At 39.5% G+C, this 16,829-nt stretch overlaps 1 protein-coding gene across 1 annotated transcript in view; it reads right to left on the bottom strand.

Moving 5' to 3' along the window:
* The window catches only part of LOC136322540 (membrane cofactor protein-like), a 58,703-nt gene extending 44,094 nt beyond the window's left edge, over nt 1-14,609 (bottom strand). The window contains exons 1-3 of the mRNA XM_066254493.1: nt 14,249-14,609; nt 3,864-4,052; nt 3,129-3,231 (exon numbers count right to left, since the gene is read on the bottom strand). Coding sequence (XP_066110590.1) covers nt 3,129-3,231; nt 3,864-4,020 — 260 coding nt within the window. The 5' untranslated portion in view covers nt 4,021-4,052; nt 14,249-14,609. The remainder of the gene's footprint in view (nt 1-3,128; nt 3,232-3,863; nt 4,053-14,248) is intronic.
* Nucleotides 14,610-16,829: the final 2,220 nt, after the last annotated feature.

The following is a 16,829-nucleotide window of genomic DNA, read 5'->3' on the forward strand; positions in this document are numbered from 1 at the left end:
ACTGAGAAGAAGTTAAAAAGAGTTTTTTCCACAGCTTACACCATTGTATGCACAGAAGCTCCTGTCAGAGCTCCATAGCCCTGTGACCTCAATAATATTTAGTGATTGCCAGGTGAGTGGGGTGATGGAGGTTTTAGGGGTGCTAAAGGGTGATGGACAAAGACTTGACTTGGGGTGGTAAACACAAAATATAGTGTATACATGAGGTGGACAATTATGCACCTGAAACCTATATAATTTTGTTAACCAGTATCATCCCAATAACTCAATGAAAACAAAAAAATAAAAAATAAACCTTGCAAAAAAGAAGTAACTGTGTTAAAGATGCTCAAAGACCTAAAGGAAAAAAATGTAGAAAGTAAAGAAAACAATGTGTGAACAAAAAGGAAATATGAATTAGGAGGTAGAAACGATAAAAATACCCCCTCCCCAAATTCAGGAGTACAAATAAAATGAAAAATACATTAGAGGAATTAAAGGAGTTATGAGCAGGAAGATGAAAAAATCAGTAAACTTGAAGTTGCCAATGGAAATCTCTTAGCTTGAGGAAGAGAAATAAAAAAGATTGAAGTAAATAAAACCTAAGGGACCTGTGGGTCTCTAGGATACCAATAAGCAGACAAATATATGCACTGTGAGAATCCCAGAAGGAAAACATCAAGAGAAGGAGCCGAGTCTTTGAAAAAATGATGGCTGAAAACTTCTGAAATTTGATAAAAGACATGAATATACATATTTAAAAAGCTCAACATGAACTAAAAAAGACCCACAGAAAGGCCCATAATGATCAAACTTTCAAAAGCCAGTGATGAAGAGAGAATTCTGAAAGGTGCAAGAGAGAAGAGAATCATCATGTACAGGGATCTGAAGTATGATGATCAGTACATTTCTCATCAGAAACTCGGGAGCCAGAGGACATTGAACCAATACACTCAAAGTGATAGGAAAAATATGGTCACCCTCAAATCCTGTAAACAGCAAAAACAGTGCTTTAAAAGGGAAAGAAATGGTAATACTTTCCCAGAAATAAAAGTTAAGAGAATTTGTTACCACTAAACCTCATCTGCAAAAATGTTCAAGGGTTCCTAACAGGTGAATGAAAGGACACTACAGAATATCTCATGCCGTATGATCAACAGCTCACTGAAGGTACAAACATGGGCAGTTATTAAAGCTAGTATTGTTGTAACAATGGTTTATAAGTACATTTTTATTTTCTATGTGACTTAAGAAACTAATCTTACAATAAAAATAATTAGTATAGAAGCCAGCATTACAATTATTATTGTAGAGGAAAGTATGACATGAACAACCCAAAGGGGTAGGGATGGAATGAATAAGAACCCATTATTGTAATTTAATGAAATTAAGCTGGTATAAATTCAAATTGTAGTGTTATACCTCTAGGATGTTAAATGTAATCCCCATGGTAACCACAGGCAAAATCACTACAGGATATACACAAAAGGAAATGAGAAAGGAAACCCAACATTTCATTATAAAAATCAAGTAACACAGAAGAAAACAGGAATGCAGGAAAAGAAGAGCATATAAGCTCTTAGGCAGGAAGAAAACAAACAGCTTCCTCATTGTCAGAAATTACTGTAAATTCAAATGGATTGAATTCTACAAGCAAAGGCAGAGATGAGCAGAATAGATAAAGACAAATGATCTGATGCCGTCTACAAGAGGCTCACTTGAGAGTCAGAGATATGCGTGAGTTGAAAGTGGGAGGATGAGAAAGATGTTCTGTGCAAACTGTGACCTAAGGAGGGCAGGGTGGCCATATTAATTCAGACAAAATAGGTTTTGAATCAAAAAGGTTATGAGACAAGGAGCACATTATATTTTAATAAGTTTTAAATACTACAAAAAGATATAATAATTATAAAGAATTATTCGAAGACCTTCAAAATATAAACATATGACAGACTTTCCAAATACATGAAGCAAAAGCTGACAGAACTGAAGGGAGAAATACACATTTCTACATAATAGGCATTTCTCTGAAAGTACTTGGAGGTTTCAATATTTCACCGACAATAATGGATAGCACAACTAGACTGAAAATAAGTAAGGGAAAGGAGGACTTCAACAACACAATCAACTAGACCTCACAGACATAGTTGAGCACCATATAACAGAATACATGTTCACCTCATGTGCACATGGGTCATTTTCCAGGAAAGAGCATACCTTAAAACACAAATTAATATTAACTAATCAATAGGTTTTAAAAAGATAGCTATCATGCAAAGTCTGTTATCTGACCACAATAGGATAAAGTTGTTAAGTAAAACCCTTCTCAGCCAGAAGCTTTCCTGTAAGAACAGGTTTATTGACTAGCCATATGTTAGCCAGAAAAAGAAGCAGGTCCTGGGACATGCAGTCGAAACATCAGCCGCAGGGATAGACGGAGAAGGCAAATATTTCTGACATCCGGGATTTGATGGGGTTCTATTATATTTTTGCAGAGAAAAATGTAAGTTATTTGGAGGAATTTTCACTGTCTATAAATGGGGATGGAGAAGAATACATGGGGCTAGTTTGGGGAGAGGTTCCTAATATGCAGGAAGAAGTGTTTGCTGTTTTCTGATGGTTTGCTGGTAACAGTCTGAGAGGGTCATGTGTAAGCAGGATACACTGAAACCTGGTGGCCAGCTGTCCCTTTTTGAATAAAGCTGTACTAGCTCTTATACTAACACTCTTCTGAAATAGCTCTGGAAGTTGATTCACATTTTTCACATACGCTCAGGAAAGGGGACAGTTTTCCACTAAGACTTCACTCTGTTAACTGATTAACTTCTGCCCCTTCTTCCCACCTTCTGGCCTGCTATAATTTAATTTAGGAATACTACACAATTAATACATTTTTAATGCCTAGTATAGACTTATTATTATTTATGATAAGTACTATACAATTTTGTTTTCCTTCAATTGAAATTTCTTTCTTTTCATTACACATTTTTTCAGTCTTCATAAAAAATCCCAAGAGTTGCTTGGCTATGAGTACAATGGTCACCCAGAAAGCAAGATGAAAACAACACTATGGGAACACTGAAGAAGAGAAGCAAACCATATATGGAATTAGTAATGTTTACCTATTTCTCTAAGGAGCAACTACTTACCCTTTATTACATTCATAGTGAGCCTCTGAACCAAACTCAAAATTTCCATTTACATAGACTACTTGACCATTCACGGGATCTCCTAGCTGGGGACATCGCTTTCCTTAAAATAAAAATTCCAAATTTGTTGTTTTATACCAATGTCACAACAGACTTAAATCAAAATCAAAATTTTACATTGACATATTAAATTCATGGAAATATTTTCCTTCTTACTTATTTTTATTAAATTTTTTAAAGATAACATTGGTTAATAAGGTTAATAGGTTTCAAGTGTACATTTCTATGATACATGATCTGTATATTGTATTATGTGCCTACCACCCAAAGTCATATCATTTTCTATCACTATAGGGTACACTTTACTGCCCTCCCCACCCCCTCTTCCCTCTGGTAACCACCCTACTGTGTCTGAGTCTATGAGTTTCAGTTTTATGTCCCACATATGAGTGGAATCATATGGTTGTTAGCTTTTCCTGACTGACTTATTTTGCTTAGCAAGATATTCTCAAGATCTAACCATGTTGTTGCAAATGGCTTAACTTAAGAGTCACATGTCCCCAGAGATTAATCGCTAAATAATAAATTTCCTGGACTTTTTCAAAGTCTAAAACAATACATTGCTAACTAAAATCTAGAGTCACACAAGAAAACCACCATTGCAATAGTGGAATATGCATCCTAAATGTGAGAAAATCTCTAGAGCAATAACAGTAAGAAGTTTTGTGTGCTTACTTGTACAGGCCTCCTGGAGGGGTGTCCACGTGTTATCAGCCTGACAAACAGTAGTGGTGGAGAGAGGAGGGACGATAGGCTTGTATCCTAGGCGACATTCATATTCTACTCTGTCCCCAGGTTGATAAACGGTTTGAGGAGGACCTTTGAGCATCATAGACTGGAATCTCGGTGGATCATCACAGGTATCTGGGCAGAACAGAGTAAGAACATAAAAATAAAATATTTTCTCTTTTCAACAGCCATGGATTGTGGACTGACAGCGGGCAGGTAGTACAGAATATATGCAAAGGTCCTTGGGAAGATTTTAATTGATTGTTCCATGCTTTTACCGGACAATGAGCCATGCTTGTTTTTCATCCATTCTATCAGCTTTCATTTCTTGGGGAACAATTTGAATATTTGTTAAACCATAAATTGAAGATGCAGCTGCAATATTTTTGGCTTTAAAATATATTTAAAGGTATGCTTCCTTCTCTATTTTTTTAAAAATTCATTTCACTCTTACCTCTTCCCTAGGAAGACTTCTACAGTATATAGTCCTTGGTCAGATTACTCTCCCACAGTCTGAAATGCAAACTGATGACGACGCTGATGTTGCCTTGTTACTTCAGGCTCAGTCTTTGTTTGGAAGGCAAGACCTGGAGGTCAGGGATCCTGTGTCTTCTTTTCCGAGTACACTCTCTACCCAGTGGGTGCTCAAGAAATGCTGCGGTAAGTGTAACTATTAAATAAGCATTGTGGATTTCGTAGAGGAAAATAAATATAAACTAGACTATTTCAAAACACAAGACTTCATGCCATATTTCATATCAGTGAACAGAGCATTTTATAAGTGAGTAGATGCTAAATAAGTATAAAATTTTGTAACTTTGATGTTATTTTAAATATAATTAATTCTTTCTTCATGAATCAGCGAATAATGCTTGGCCTCAAAATTTCCCTGAGGTAGCTATTTGGGCTGTACTGCTACATTGCTATGCTACCAGAATTTAAATTTTTTTTTTTTTTTGTATTTTTCTGAAGCTGGAAACGGGGAGAGACAGTCAGAGAGACTCCCGCATGCGCCCGACCGGCATCCACCCGGCATGCCCACCAGTGGCGATGCTCTGCCCACCAGGGGGCTATGCTCTGCCCCTCCGGGGTGTCGCTCTGCAGGGACCAGAGCCACTCTAACCCCTGGGGCAGAGGGCAAGGAGCCATCCCCAGCACCCGGTCGATCTTTGCTCCAATGGAGCCTTGGCTGCGGGAGGGGAAGAGAGAGACAGAGAGGAAGGAGGGAGGGATGGAGAAGCAAATGGGCGCTTCTCCTATGTGCCCTGGCTGGGAATCGAACCCGGGTCCCCCGCACGCCAGGCCGACGCTCTACCGCTGAGCCGACCGGCGAGGGCCTAGAATTTTTTATTTCGGGATTTTTCGGGGTATTTTTTTTCTATCCAGAATAGTGTCTTTTCTACTTCAGCAATTCTCTTCCTTTAAATTATCTGTGGGCTTGAAAATCTAACTAATTTGATAAAGTTAAGTCCTAAAGGGCTAGAAGAATGCAGAGGCCTCACCTAGAAGGGTAAGGTCCTAAGGAGAAAGGAGATGGATCTATTTTGACCCCTGAGAAACCTTTCTTTTTTTACTCTCTGGATTGCTTTTATATCAGATTGATGTTAAGCATATATATATATCTATGAAATAGCAAAAATCATGTGACTCTTAAAATTAAATTTATTGGAATAACATTAGTTAATAACATTATATAAATTTCAGGTGTACACCATTGTAATAGAACATCTGTGCACTCTACGGTGAAATTTAGTCTCCTTCCCCCACCTCGATTAAACCTCGTCATCCTTCCCCCACAACATTTCCATTATGGTAACCACCATTTTGTTGTCTGTAACTGTGATGTTTTTATTTATTTGTTCATTTGTTGCTTTTTTAAAATATCCAACATATGAGTGAAATCATAGTTTTTATCCTTTTTGAGCTGACTTACTTAAAACAATCCTCTCAATGTCTATTCACTTCTTTGAATATAGTAATATTTAATCTTTTTATGACCACCTAGAATTCCATAGCATACATGCACCACCTCTTATTTATCCAATTATCTGTTGTTTTTTCTTAGCGAGAGAGAGAGAGGAATGGATAGGGACAGACAGACAGGAAGGGGAGAGATGAGAAGCATCAGTTCTTTGTTGCAGCACCTTAGCTGTTTATTGATTGTGTTCTCATATGTGCCTTGACTTGAGGGCTCCAGCTGAGCCTGTAAACCCTTGCTCAAACCAGCCACCTTGGGCTCAAGCCAGTGACCTTGGGCTTCAAGCCAGAAATCTTTGGGCTCAAGCCAGCGACCATGGGTTCATGTCTGTGATTCCATGATCCAGCCAGCGACCCTGTGCTCAAGCTGGTGAGCCCACACTCAAGCCAGTGACCTCAGGGTTTCTAACCTGGATCCTCTGTGTCCCAGGCTGATGATGTTCTATCCACTGCACCACTGCCTGGTCAGGCTCCTAATAGTCTTTTGATGGAGTCTTTAAGGTTTTCTATATACAGAATTTTGATATATGGAAATAATGACAGCTTAACTCCTTCAATCCCAATTTGGATGCCATTTAGTTCAGTTGCTTGTCTAATTTTTCTGGTGAGGACTTTAGTACTATGTTGAATAACAGTGGCGAGAGTGGGCTTCCTTGTCTTGTCTTGATCTGAGAATGAAGGCTTTCAGTTTTTCACCAGTGAGTATAACATTAGCTGAACAGTTGTCATATAGTGTCTTTATCATGTTAAGATACTTTGCTTCTCTGTTGTGCTTTCGTCATAAATAGATGTTTTATCTTGTCAAATACCTTCATCTGGTAATGATCATATAGTTTTTATCTTTTATTTTGTTAATGTGGTACATCACATTGATTAATTTATGAACATAGAACCATCTGTCCATCTTGGAATGAACCCCACTTGATCATGATATATATGATCCTTTTCATGAATAGCTGTATTAGATTTGTTAGTATTTTGTTTAGGATTTTTCCAATGATGTTATCAGAGATATTGGCCTGTAAATTTTTTGGTGTGTTGTCCTTGCCTGGTTTTGTTATTAGGATAAAGTTGGCTTCATAAAATGAGTTTGTAAGTATTGCTTCCTCTTCTATTTTTTGAAAGAGCTTGACATGAATTGGTATTATATTCCTTTGTGTGCTTGGCAGAATTGACCAGTAAAGCCATCTGGGCCTGTACTTTTGTTTAAGGCGCAGATTTTAATTACTGCTTCAATTTCCTTTCTAGTGACTACTCTACCTAGGTTTTCCAATTTCATGTTTTTCAATTTAAGTATAATAGTATATAATATTCCATTGATTATATGATTTTCAGGTATACAATATAGTAATTAGACAGTTTTATTCCTTACAATGAGATCATCCCACTAATTCCAGGAATCATCTGTCACTGTGAAAACTTATCACAATATTATTGACTATATTTCTCTTCACTTTTTCATCTGCCTCTTTCTGGCAACCACTTCTTTATTCACTGTTTCTATTAGGTATTTTTTATTTATTTTTAATTTTTTTATTGATTGAGTTGGGTAGAGGAGAGAGAGACAGAGAAAAAGGGGTTGGAAAGAATGGCAAGCATCAACCTGTAGTAGTTGCTTCTCATATATCCCAGGACCAGGCAAGTTGGTGACCTCAGCATTCCAGTCGATGCTTACCCACTGTGCCACCACAGGTCAGGCTGTTTTGCTTTTCTCGGTTCCACAATAAGTGAAATCATATCATATTTTTCTTTCTCTATCTTACTTAATTTAGCAGAACACTCAAGTCCATCCATGTTGCTGCAAATGACAAGATTTAATGTTTTTCTTATTACAGTACAATATTCCACTTTCTGTATATATATCACAATTTTTTATTTATTTTTCTACTGATTGAGACCTACTTTGTTTTCATATCTTATTATAAGTAATGCTGCAAGGAACAAATATGTGCATATACCTTTTAGATTACCCAGAATTGGAGTTGCTGGGTTGTACTGTAGATCTGTTTTTATTTTATTAAGGAATATCCATACAGCTCTCTATAGTGACTGCACCAATCTGCAGTGCCACCAACAGTGCATAAGGGCTCCATTTTCTCCGTATATCATTTTCCGACTTTTTAAATATAGTCATCCTGACTGGTGTGATGTGGTATCTCACTGCTGTTTTGATTTGCATTTTCCTGATGATTAGTGATGCTGAGCATCTTTTCCTATGTCTGTTGGCCATAAGTGTGCCTTCTTGGAGAAATGCCTTTCATATTTTCTGCCTATTTTCTGATTGGTTGTTTATTAATTTTGTTATTTATATGTATGAGTTTCTCATATATTTTTGGTTATCAATCCCTTATCTGATACACAGTGTGTCCGTAAGGTCATGGTGCACTTTGACCGGTCACAGGAAAGCAACAAAAGACGATAGAAATGTGAAATCTGCACCAAATAAAAGGAAGACTCTCCCAGTTTCATACCTATTCAGTGCAGTTTGATGTGGGCTCACACACAGATTTTTTAGGGCTCCTTAGGTAGCTATCCCATATAGCCTCTACAGACTCGTCACTGACTGATGGCCTACCAGAACGGGGTTTCACCACCCCAAACTGCTAGTTTCCTTCAACTGCTTATCCCACCGAGTTATGTTATTCCTATATGGTGGTGCATCATTATAAATGCGCCGATATTCACGATATTCACGTTGCACATTGGTCACGGATTCGAATTTAGCGAGCCACAGAACACAGTGAACTTTCCTCTGTACCATCCACATCTCGACTGGCATGGCCATGGGCTGCTCCGCTGTATACACGGTGTTACGTCATCATCCGCACATTCGCACATGCTGCCATATCATCCTACAGAAACTGGGAGGGTTTTCCTTTTATTTGGTGCAGATTTCACATTTCTATTGTCTTTTCTTGCTTTCCTGTGACCGGTCAAAAGTGCACCATGACTTTAAGGACACACTGTATATATATGGAAGTATATTCTTCCATACTGTAGGTTGTCTTTTCATTTTTTGACGATGTCCTTTGCCACATAGTACATTTTCAATTGATAAAGACCCATTTGCTTATTTTTGCTTTTGTTCTTCTTGTCTGAGGAGACATATCCAAAACATCATTACTAAGAGATATGTCAAACACTTTACTACTTATGTTTTTTCTAGGATTTCTAAGGTTTCAGGCCTTACATTTATATCTTTAATCCATTTTGAGTTTATTTTCGTATGTGGTGTAAGAGAGTGGTCCATTTTCCCCAACACTATTGAAGAGATTGTCATTTCTGCATTGTATATTCTTGCCTCTTTTTTTGTAGCTTAGTTGACCATATAAGCAAGGGTTTATTCTGGGTTTTCTATTCTGTTTCATTGATTTCTGGGTCTGTTTTTGTGCCTATACCATACTGTTATGATGATTACTGCTTTGTAGTACAGTTTTAAACCAGGGAGTGTGATACCTCCATCTTTATTCTTCTTTCTCAATGTTGCTTTGGCTATTTGGTGTCTTTTGTGGGTCTATATCAATTTTAGGATTATTATTTTGTTATGGAACAAAATAATAATCCTAAAATTGATATAGACCTACAAAAGAGAAAGGCCATTGATATTTTAAAAAGAATTATATTGCAGATGTAGATTGCTTTGTGTAGCATGGTCGTTTTCATAATATTAATCTTTCCAATACATGAGCATAGTATATCCTTCCATTTATGTGTGTCTTATTCAATATCTATAGTTTTAAAGTACATGTATTTATTCCCTTTGATTAAATTTATTCTGTTTTTTAAAATTTTTTCCTTGCAATTGTAAATGAGATTGTTTTATTTATTTCTCCTCCTTATTTGTTCTTATTCATGTATAGGAACTTGATCAGCTTCAGTACCTTTAGTACATTAATTTTGTATCCTGCTACTTTACTGAATTTCTTCATTAATTCCATAAAATTTTTGGTGGATTCTTTAGGATTTTCTATATATAGTATCATTTCATTACAAAATGCCTACAGTTTTACTTTTTTCTTTACAATTTGGATGCTTTTTATTTCTTTTTCTTCTTTGATTGCTGTAGCTCAGAATTTTGATACTATTTTGAATAAAAGTGGTGAGAGTAGGCATTCTTTTCTTATTCTTTTTTTATTTTATTTTATTTTATTTTATTTTCATTTTTCTGAAGCTGGAAACAGGGAGAGACAGTCAGACAGACTCCCGCATGCGCCCGACCGGGATCCACCCAGCACGCCCACCAGGGGCGACACTCTGCCCACCAGGGGGTGATGCTCTGCCCATCCTGGGCGTCGCCATGTTGCGACCAGAGCCACTCCAGTGCCTGAGGCAGAGGCCACAGAGCCATCCCCAGCGCCCGGGCCATCTTTGCTCCAATGGAGCCTCGGCTGCGGGAGGGGAGGAGAGAGACAGAGAGGAAAGCGCGGCGGAGGGGTGGAGAAGCAAATGGGCGCTTCTCCTGTGTGCCCTGGCCGGAATCGAACCCGGGTCCTCCGCACGCTAGGCCGACGCTCTACCGCTGAGCCAACCGGCCAGGGCTCTTTTCTTATTCTTGAAAACGTTTTTTGAACATATTAGCTGTGTGCTTGTTATATATGGCTTGATAAAGTTAAGGTAAGTTCCTACTATACCATTTCGTTGAGTGTTTTTGTCATAAATAGATGTTAAATTCTGTCAAATGCTTTTTCTACATCTATTGAGATAATTATGATTTTTATTATTGGTTTTATTGATGTAATAAATCACACTAATTGTTCTGTGGGTGTTGAACCATCCTTGCATCCCTGGTATAAATCCCATTTTATCATGATATATATAGGGTGGGGCAAGTAAGTACACAATTATAAGTACACAAAACTAGAGTTTATTCTTATATTATTATTAATGTATTATTTTATTTCCATATGAACAACTGCGAGCTACTTTTGTCCCACCCACATGTAATCCCTTTAACAGATGTTGAATTTGGTTTGTTGAATTTTGTGGAGAATTATAGTATCTATTTTCATCAGGGATATTGTTCTGTAATTCTTTTTATGGTAGTGTCTTTGTTTTGTTTAGGTATTAGACTAATGCTAGCCTCATAAAATAAGTTTGGAAATATTCCTTCCTCTTTAATGTTCAGAAATAGTTTCCAAAAAGTAGGTACTAATTCTTTAAATATTTGGTAGAGTTCACCTGTGAGGCTATTGGCCCTGGGCTTCATTTTGTTGTTAATTAAAAAAAAATTACTTGAGTTTCATTGCTAGTTACTGGTATGTTCAGATTCTCTGTTTTTTCCTAGTTTAGCCTTCGAAGCTTATATGCTTCTAGAAATTTATTCATTTTTCTGGATTATCCAGTTTGCTGACATATCATTGTTCCTATAGTCTTTCTTTCTTTCTTTCTTTCTTTCTTTTTCTTTCTTTCTTTCTTTCTTTCTTTCTTTCTTTCTTTCTTTCTTTCTTTTCTTTTCTCTCTCCCTCTCTCTCTTTCTTTCAGGCAGGGAGGTGGAGAGACAGACTCCCACATGCAACCTGGCTGGTATCTACCTGGCAACCCCTTCTGGGGCTGATGTTCTGCCCATCTGGGACCCTACTCCATTGCTCCTCAACCCAGCTATTCTAGTACCTGAGGTGAGGCCAAGGAGCAATCCTCAGCCCCAGGGGGCCAACTTGTTTTTTTGAGCCATAGTTGCAGGAAGGGAAGAGAGAGAAAGAGAGAGAGAGAGAGAGAGAGAGAGAGAGAGAGAGAGAGGAGGCGTGGATAAGCAGATGGTTGCTTCTCCTGTGTGTCCTGACCAGGAATCACACCCGGACTTCTACATGCTGGGCTGATGCTCTACAGCTGAGCCAACTGGCCAGGGCCTGTTCATATATTTTTTAATGATGTTTTGTATTTAAGTGTTGTCGGTGGCAATATCTTTTTTTTTTTTTGATTTTCTTTTATTTGTGTCTTCTCTCTTTTTACTTTATGTTTCATGCTAGAATTTTGTCAATGTTATTTATCCTTTCAAAGAACCACCTCTTAGCTTCACTGATCTTTTCTTTTTTTAAAAAAGTTATTTTCTATTTCTTTATTTTCTTCCTTCTGCTTACTTCGGGTTTTGTTTTTTCCCTTTTTCTAGTTCCTTTAGATGTAAATTATATTGTTTATATGGTATCATTTCTGCTTATTAATACAGGCCTGTATACCTATAAACTTTTCTCTTATAACTCCTTTTGCTGTCTCCCATAAATTTTGTAAAGTTTGTTTTTCTTTTCATTTTTCTCAGGGTAGCTTTAGTTGTTCTATTTGATTAGAATTTTCTGACTACTATATTTATTTTTTATTTTTTGGGGGGGAGGCACTTAATAGTTTTAAATGAGTGCTGATACCAAGGCACAAAATTGGTCATTTGCAAAGAGAAGTGTGAGGAGACAGAGAAAATATCTTCATTCAAATAGAGATAAAATAGAAGTGATAGTTTCGGAAGAGTGACTACAGGTTACTGGGAGTATGAGCTGGAGCGTGTAGGTCTTCCTGAAATAGTTTGCTCAGAAATGGTCCCGAAGGGGGTAACATCATAACTCAGTTAGAAGGAAAGGACCCAATTATACAAGATGCAGGAGGAGAATGTTCCCAAACCGAGTGACAGCAAGTACAGAAGCCCCAAAGTTACAGTTTAACCTATTTAATGAGCACAAATTTATTCCCTTACACCAGTCATTTGTGAAATACTGTCAGAGAATCATGCTCCTTTCCCCCAGGCACCTGTCTTGGGCTATAACATATTAGTACTATGGTTTGATTACTGTCTCCAGTTCCAACAGATTTCAGCAAATACTTATTGATTGCTTACTGTGTGCTGGAACTGGGGGTCTAAGAGTGAGCAAAACACAGTCACTGTCTATGTTCATGTGTGAGTGGGTGCAAGCAGACAAATAGTGAAATAAGGATCTCAAAATAGGAATGGTTTGTTAATACTCACCAGGGTATTGCCAAAACCAGAATGGATCAGGCACATACAAGGCAAATACATATTTATTGAGTGAATTCTGCTAAGGACAGAATGCAGCCTACAAACTGTATATGTAATAGGGTCCTAAAAATAATTAGGGTATGTTTTTAGATTGTATACTTTTTATACAATAAGCATGTGTGTGTGTGTACACAAATATACGAAACATGAATCCAAGTTAGTGGGTGGCCTTCAGCTTCAGTTTATAAACTTTGGGTAAAACCCTATTGATATTATTTATCATTCATTTCTTAGGACTTTTGTTTCTAACTAGATTTGGCTACCAGTATGTTTTTAGATTTCTTCGAATCTCCCTCAAATGGGACCCAACCTGATGAAAAAGAGAAAAATATTGTCCAAAAGACATTTGGGGACAGAATAAGATATTATCTATATTGGATGTGAATATGAATGTGACTCCGTGGTTAAAAGGAAAAAAAAAAGGAAAGGAAAGTGCCTGCAAACCAATTACAAATACAGTTTGTGGGGCAACAAGCAGCCTGTTACCTTATGGACAACAATAACTGAGCGCTCCCTTCTTAATCTCTCTAAAACCCAAGACCCATAGCCAGCTCTCACTCAAGGGCTCCATGCAGAAGACCTCCCCAACTCCCATACAAGGCAAGTAGTGATCTTTCTTACCCCACACCCCACACCGCTGGCCTGGGCACTTCCATAAACCACACACCCAATAATAATACTGCCTGGCCTGGGATCCTCCAGCCTAACCCAGTGGGGCACCCCGCCCAGGAAACACATCGCAAAACGCCCCACCCGAACAGCAAGGCTCCTAGCAACATCCCACACACCAGGGAACTCCAGAGAAAGCCCTCACTTTAAGCACAGGTGAGGGCTTACCATCCCCATTGACTCAGTCCCCAAACATCTGCAAGCTTGTGCTAGGGACACAGCTTGGTCCCGGGCAAAAATGGCTGTGTCTAGCACCCCGCGAGGCTAATTGACTATCACCAACTAGCCCTCATTGCGGGCACTACCAGGTCCCCACGTCCCGGATCCGCCACAGCACAACCCTGAGGATCCGCGGCTGAGCCTTTCACCCCAACTCTGCACCAACCCGGTCGACCAAGCCCTGTGCCTCCGACCCCACCCACCAGGCAAAGTTCCCTCCGCCCTGGGCTCAGGGAGGCCAGCTCCCAACCCGCTCCAGTTCGTCTCCAGAGATCACAACCTTTCCGGTCCCCTACCGGAGCCTGAGGGTAGCAGGAGCACTAGGGTCACCAAATGGATCCCAGCGAAGCGCCAAGAAGAAAAGAGACTCTCGAGGTGGTAGGAAGGTGCCCTGCGCGGCTTGGAAGACATCGTCGTTTTTCCCGACATCAGGGGGAAACCTGAGGGACAGTGAGCGAGCATTTACCTTTTTGATTGTGGCGGGTGGGAGATGCAACAATCCCCAGTCTCACAATGTGTCAAGTGAGGTACCGCTGGTGGGCGCGATGCGGGCCATGACGGAAGGGACGGGCGGACCAATGGCAGGCTTCCTTGAGGAGCCTCAGAATGGGCGGGGCGTTCGCCCCGTGGGAGCGGGGCGTGGCCTGGCCGTGGTCAGCACCCCCACCCTCTGACAGCTCAGGCTCCGCCCGCACTCGCGGGGCTGATCCTTCTTCACAGCTACCCAGAAGCATTGCCGCGGATTGCGGGAATTGGTGGTTCACCGCCTTGTCCCTAAACGGGCAGTTACCACCCCACTCAGGAACGGTGGAAAGGAAACAAGAGCTGGCCAAGTAAGTCATCGTTGCGGAACCCTGGATGGCAAAATAAAGCGCATGGTTCTAAAAATAGAAACCTAAACTCTAGACAGTGAGTCATCTAGGGGTCAGCACCCTAAGGTTCCACTTTTGTCCTGGGGTCTCCAAAGAGGCAGATTAAGGTCTGTTCAGGTCCGGGGGCAGAAGAAAATATCGGGTCCCTTACATTAGAAAGAAGTGTAAAGTTGGGATTTTGCCAGGCATTTCAGAAGTCGGGGCCCAGGGCTCACGTCCTGTGTGCACACCATTTAACCTGCCTCTGGATCTCCAGACTGTCAATAGTGCCAGGGCCCCTGCTGTAATTTGGCATTAATCAGACATAAATAGAGACAATTCTTGAGATTTCCGTGGTATCTTGTCTGCTTCTGAATTCTCCTTCTCAAGGCCTGCTAGGTTTCAAAACATAGAATGGTTTGTCCATTGCACCCTTTATCCCAAATTAAATGACTGCCCCTTGTTCCCTATAGAGGACCCCGTGTTGCTGATTTACTAAATACTATGCCATTAAGTATGCTGGGCCTCAATCTATGCAGCCCTTGCCATTTCGGAACTAAATGTTTTATTGAAGACACAATACATATGCTTGAAAAAGATAAGTACAAAGATGTTTTAAATTAAAACACTTTGTTTTATTGATTTTTAGAGAGAGAGGAAGGGGGAGAGAGAGATAAGGAAAAAGAGAGAAACAACGGCTTTATTGTTCCACTTATTAATGCCGTCATTGGTTGATTCTTGTATGTGCCCTGACTGGGAATCAACTGATCAAGTGTACCCTAATAGGGCCCAAGTGTGTTTAAGTGTCAAATTAGTGGATGTAATTAATGCCATGATTGGTTGGATGAGAAGGAAGAATTAATAGGAGAGAGACTTTGTGGTGAAGCAATCTCAATTCTAGAACATTAAAAATGAGCAAGATTCATAACCACTGTCTAGTAAGCTATGTTTACAGAGGCCCCTCATGCCCTCGGCATTACAGGAAAAACCCAGAGACTGGGCTGCCAAGCCTCCTGCACAGTGATCCTGCCATCCTGACCCTTGTAAGAGAGGTTCAGTAGAACTGAGACTTTCCCAGTCTAATTGGATCTGTGCAGGTTTATCCTCATTTGCATTTCCTGATCAATCAGAGTGGCTAAATTCTGACTAATCAAGACAGTGTGTTTTCAACCAATCAAACTATGGATTTGGAGCCCTCATTTTCTTGGGAACATAGCAATCCCAGTCAGGGAGAGACGTCCTCCTACATGAGCCGGCTTCACATCTATTAGGGGGAAGGACATTTTCGTTTTCACTGAAGACTTCCTTTTTCCTGCTGGAGCTAAAGCACTTGGATCGAGGTTGCCAGGGTCGCATTGTGGGCCATCTCCCAGTCCTGATGTCCCACAGTCCTGCTGTGCAGCAGTTGAGCTGTTATGTAGTCCTGCTATTTCACGATTGAACTATCTCACACCTGTGCTGTTCCACAGCCGTGCTGTTTCAGGATTGAGTAGTTTTCACTGAATAAATTCTTTCCCCTTACTGCACCTCAAACTGGGGAATTCTGTTGGCATTGAATTGGCCATGATTATCTCTGTCAACAAAATAACACCACAGTATCTTTGATTATGAAACCCAGGCACTTCATATGACAAATATAGAAGGTACAATTAAGGAGACAGTGAATGGGACTCAGTGAGGGGAGTTATCATTTCTCTTCATTCTTACTTTTATAAAAGTGACATAGCAGAAATGTCTGTGGCTCAATGTTGGCACTTACTGTGACAACAGAATATATTTTTCTCTGCAGTCATTCTACACAATGTGATATATCAATTATATCTCAAAGCTGGAAAAACTACTCATCTTATCCGAATGTCAGTAGATTACAGACTTGAAGCCACAAGCTGCAACCTATGTCCCAGGATAGCAGAGCTGTTGTTTGTTTCTGATATTCGGTACTAGGCTTCTCTCTGTAACATACAGTAATAGAGTGTTTTTAATAGCTGCATAAATTATCTGTGGCTCCTCCTGCAAACATCGAAGTTACCACCTTTGTGTAGGTTTTTTTGGGCTAGCAAGTAAAATAGCTGGGTTAGTAACTTTTTGTACGTGAATTATACATAGGGTAATTGTTCACTTTCTGCTGGTATGCAAATGAGAGGGAAGGAAAAATGTTTGACCTCAGACTCCAATGTTATACGTCTCCATATTAAG

This window comes from Saccopteryx bilineata, chromosome 2, assembly GCF_036850765.1.
Source record: "Saccopteryx bilineata isolate mSacBil1 chromosome 2, mSacBil1_pri_phased_curated, whole genome shotgun sequence".
In the NCBI taxonomy this organism is placed as follows: Eukaryota; Metazoa; Chordata; class Mammalia; order Chiroptera; family Emballonuridae; genus Saccopteryx; species Saccopteryx bilineata.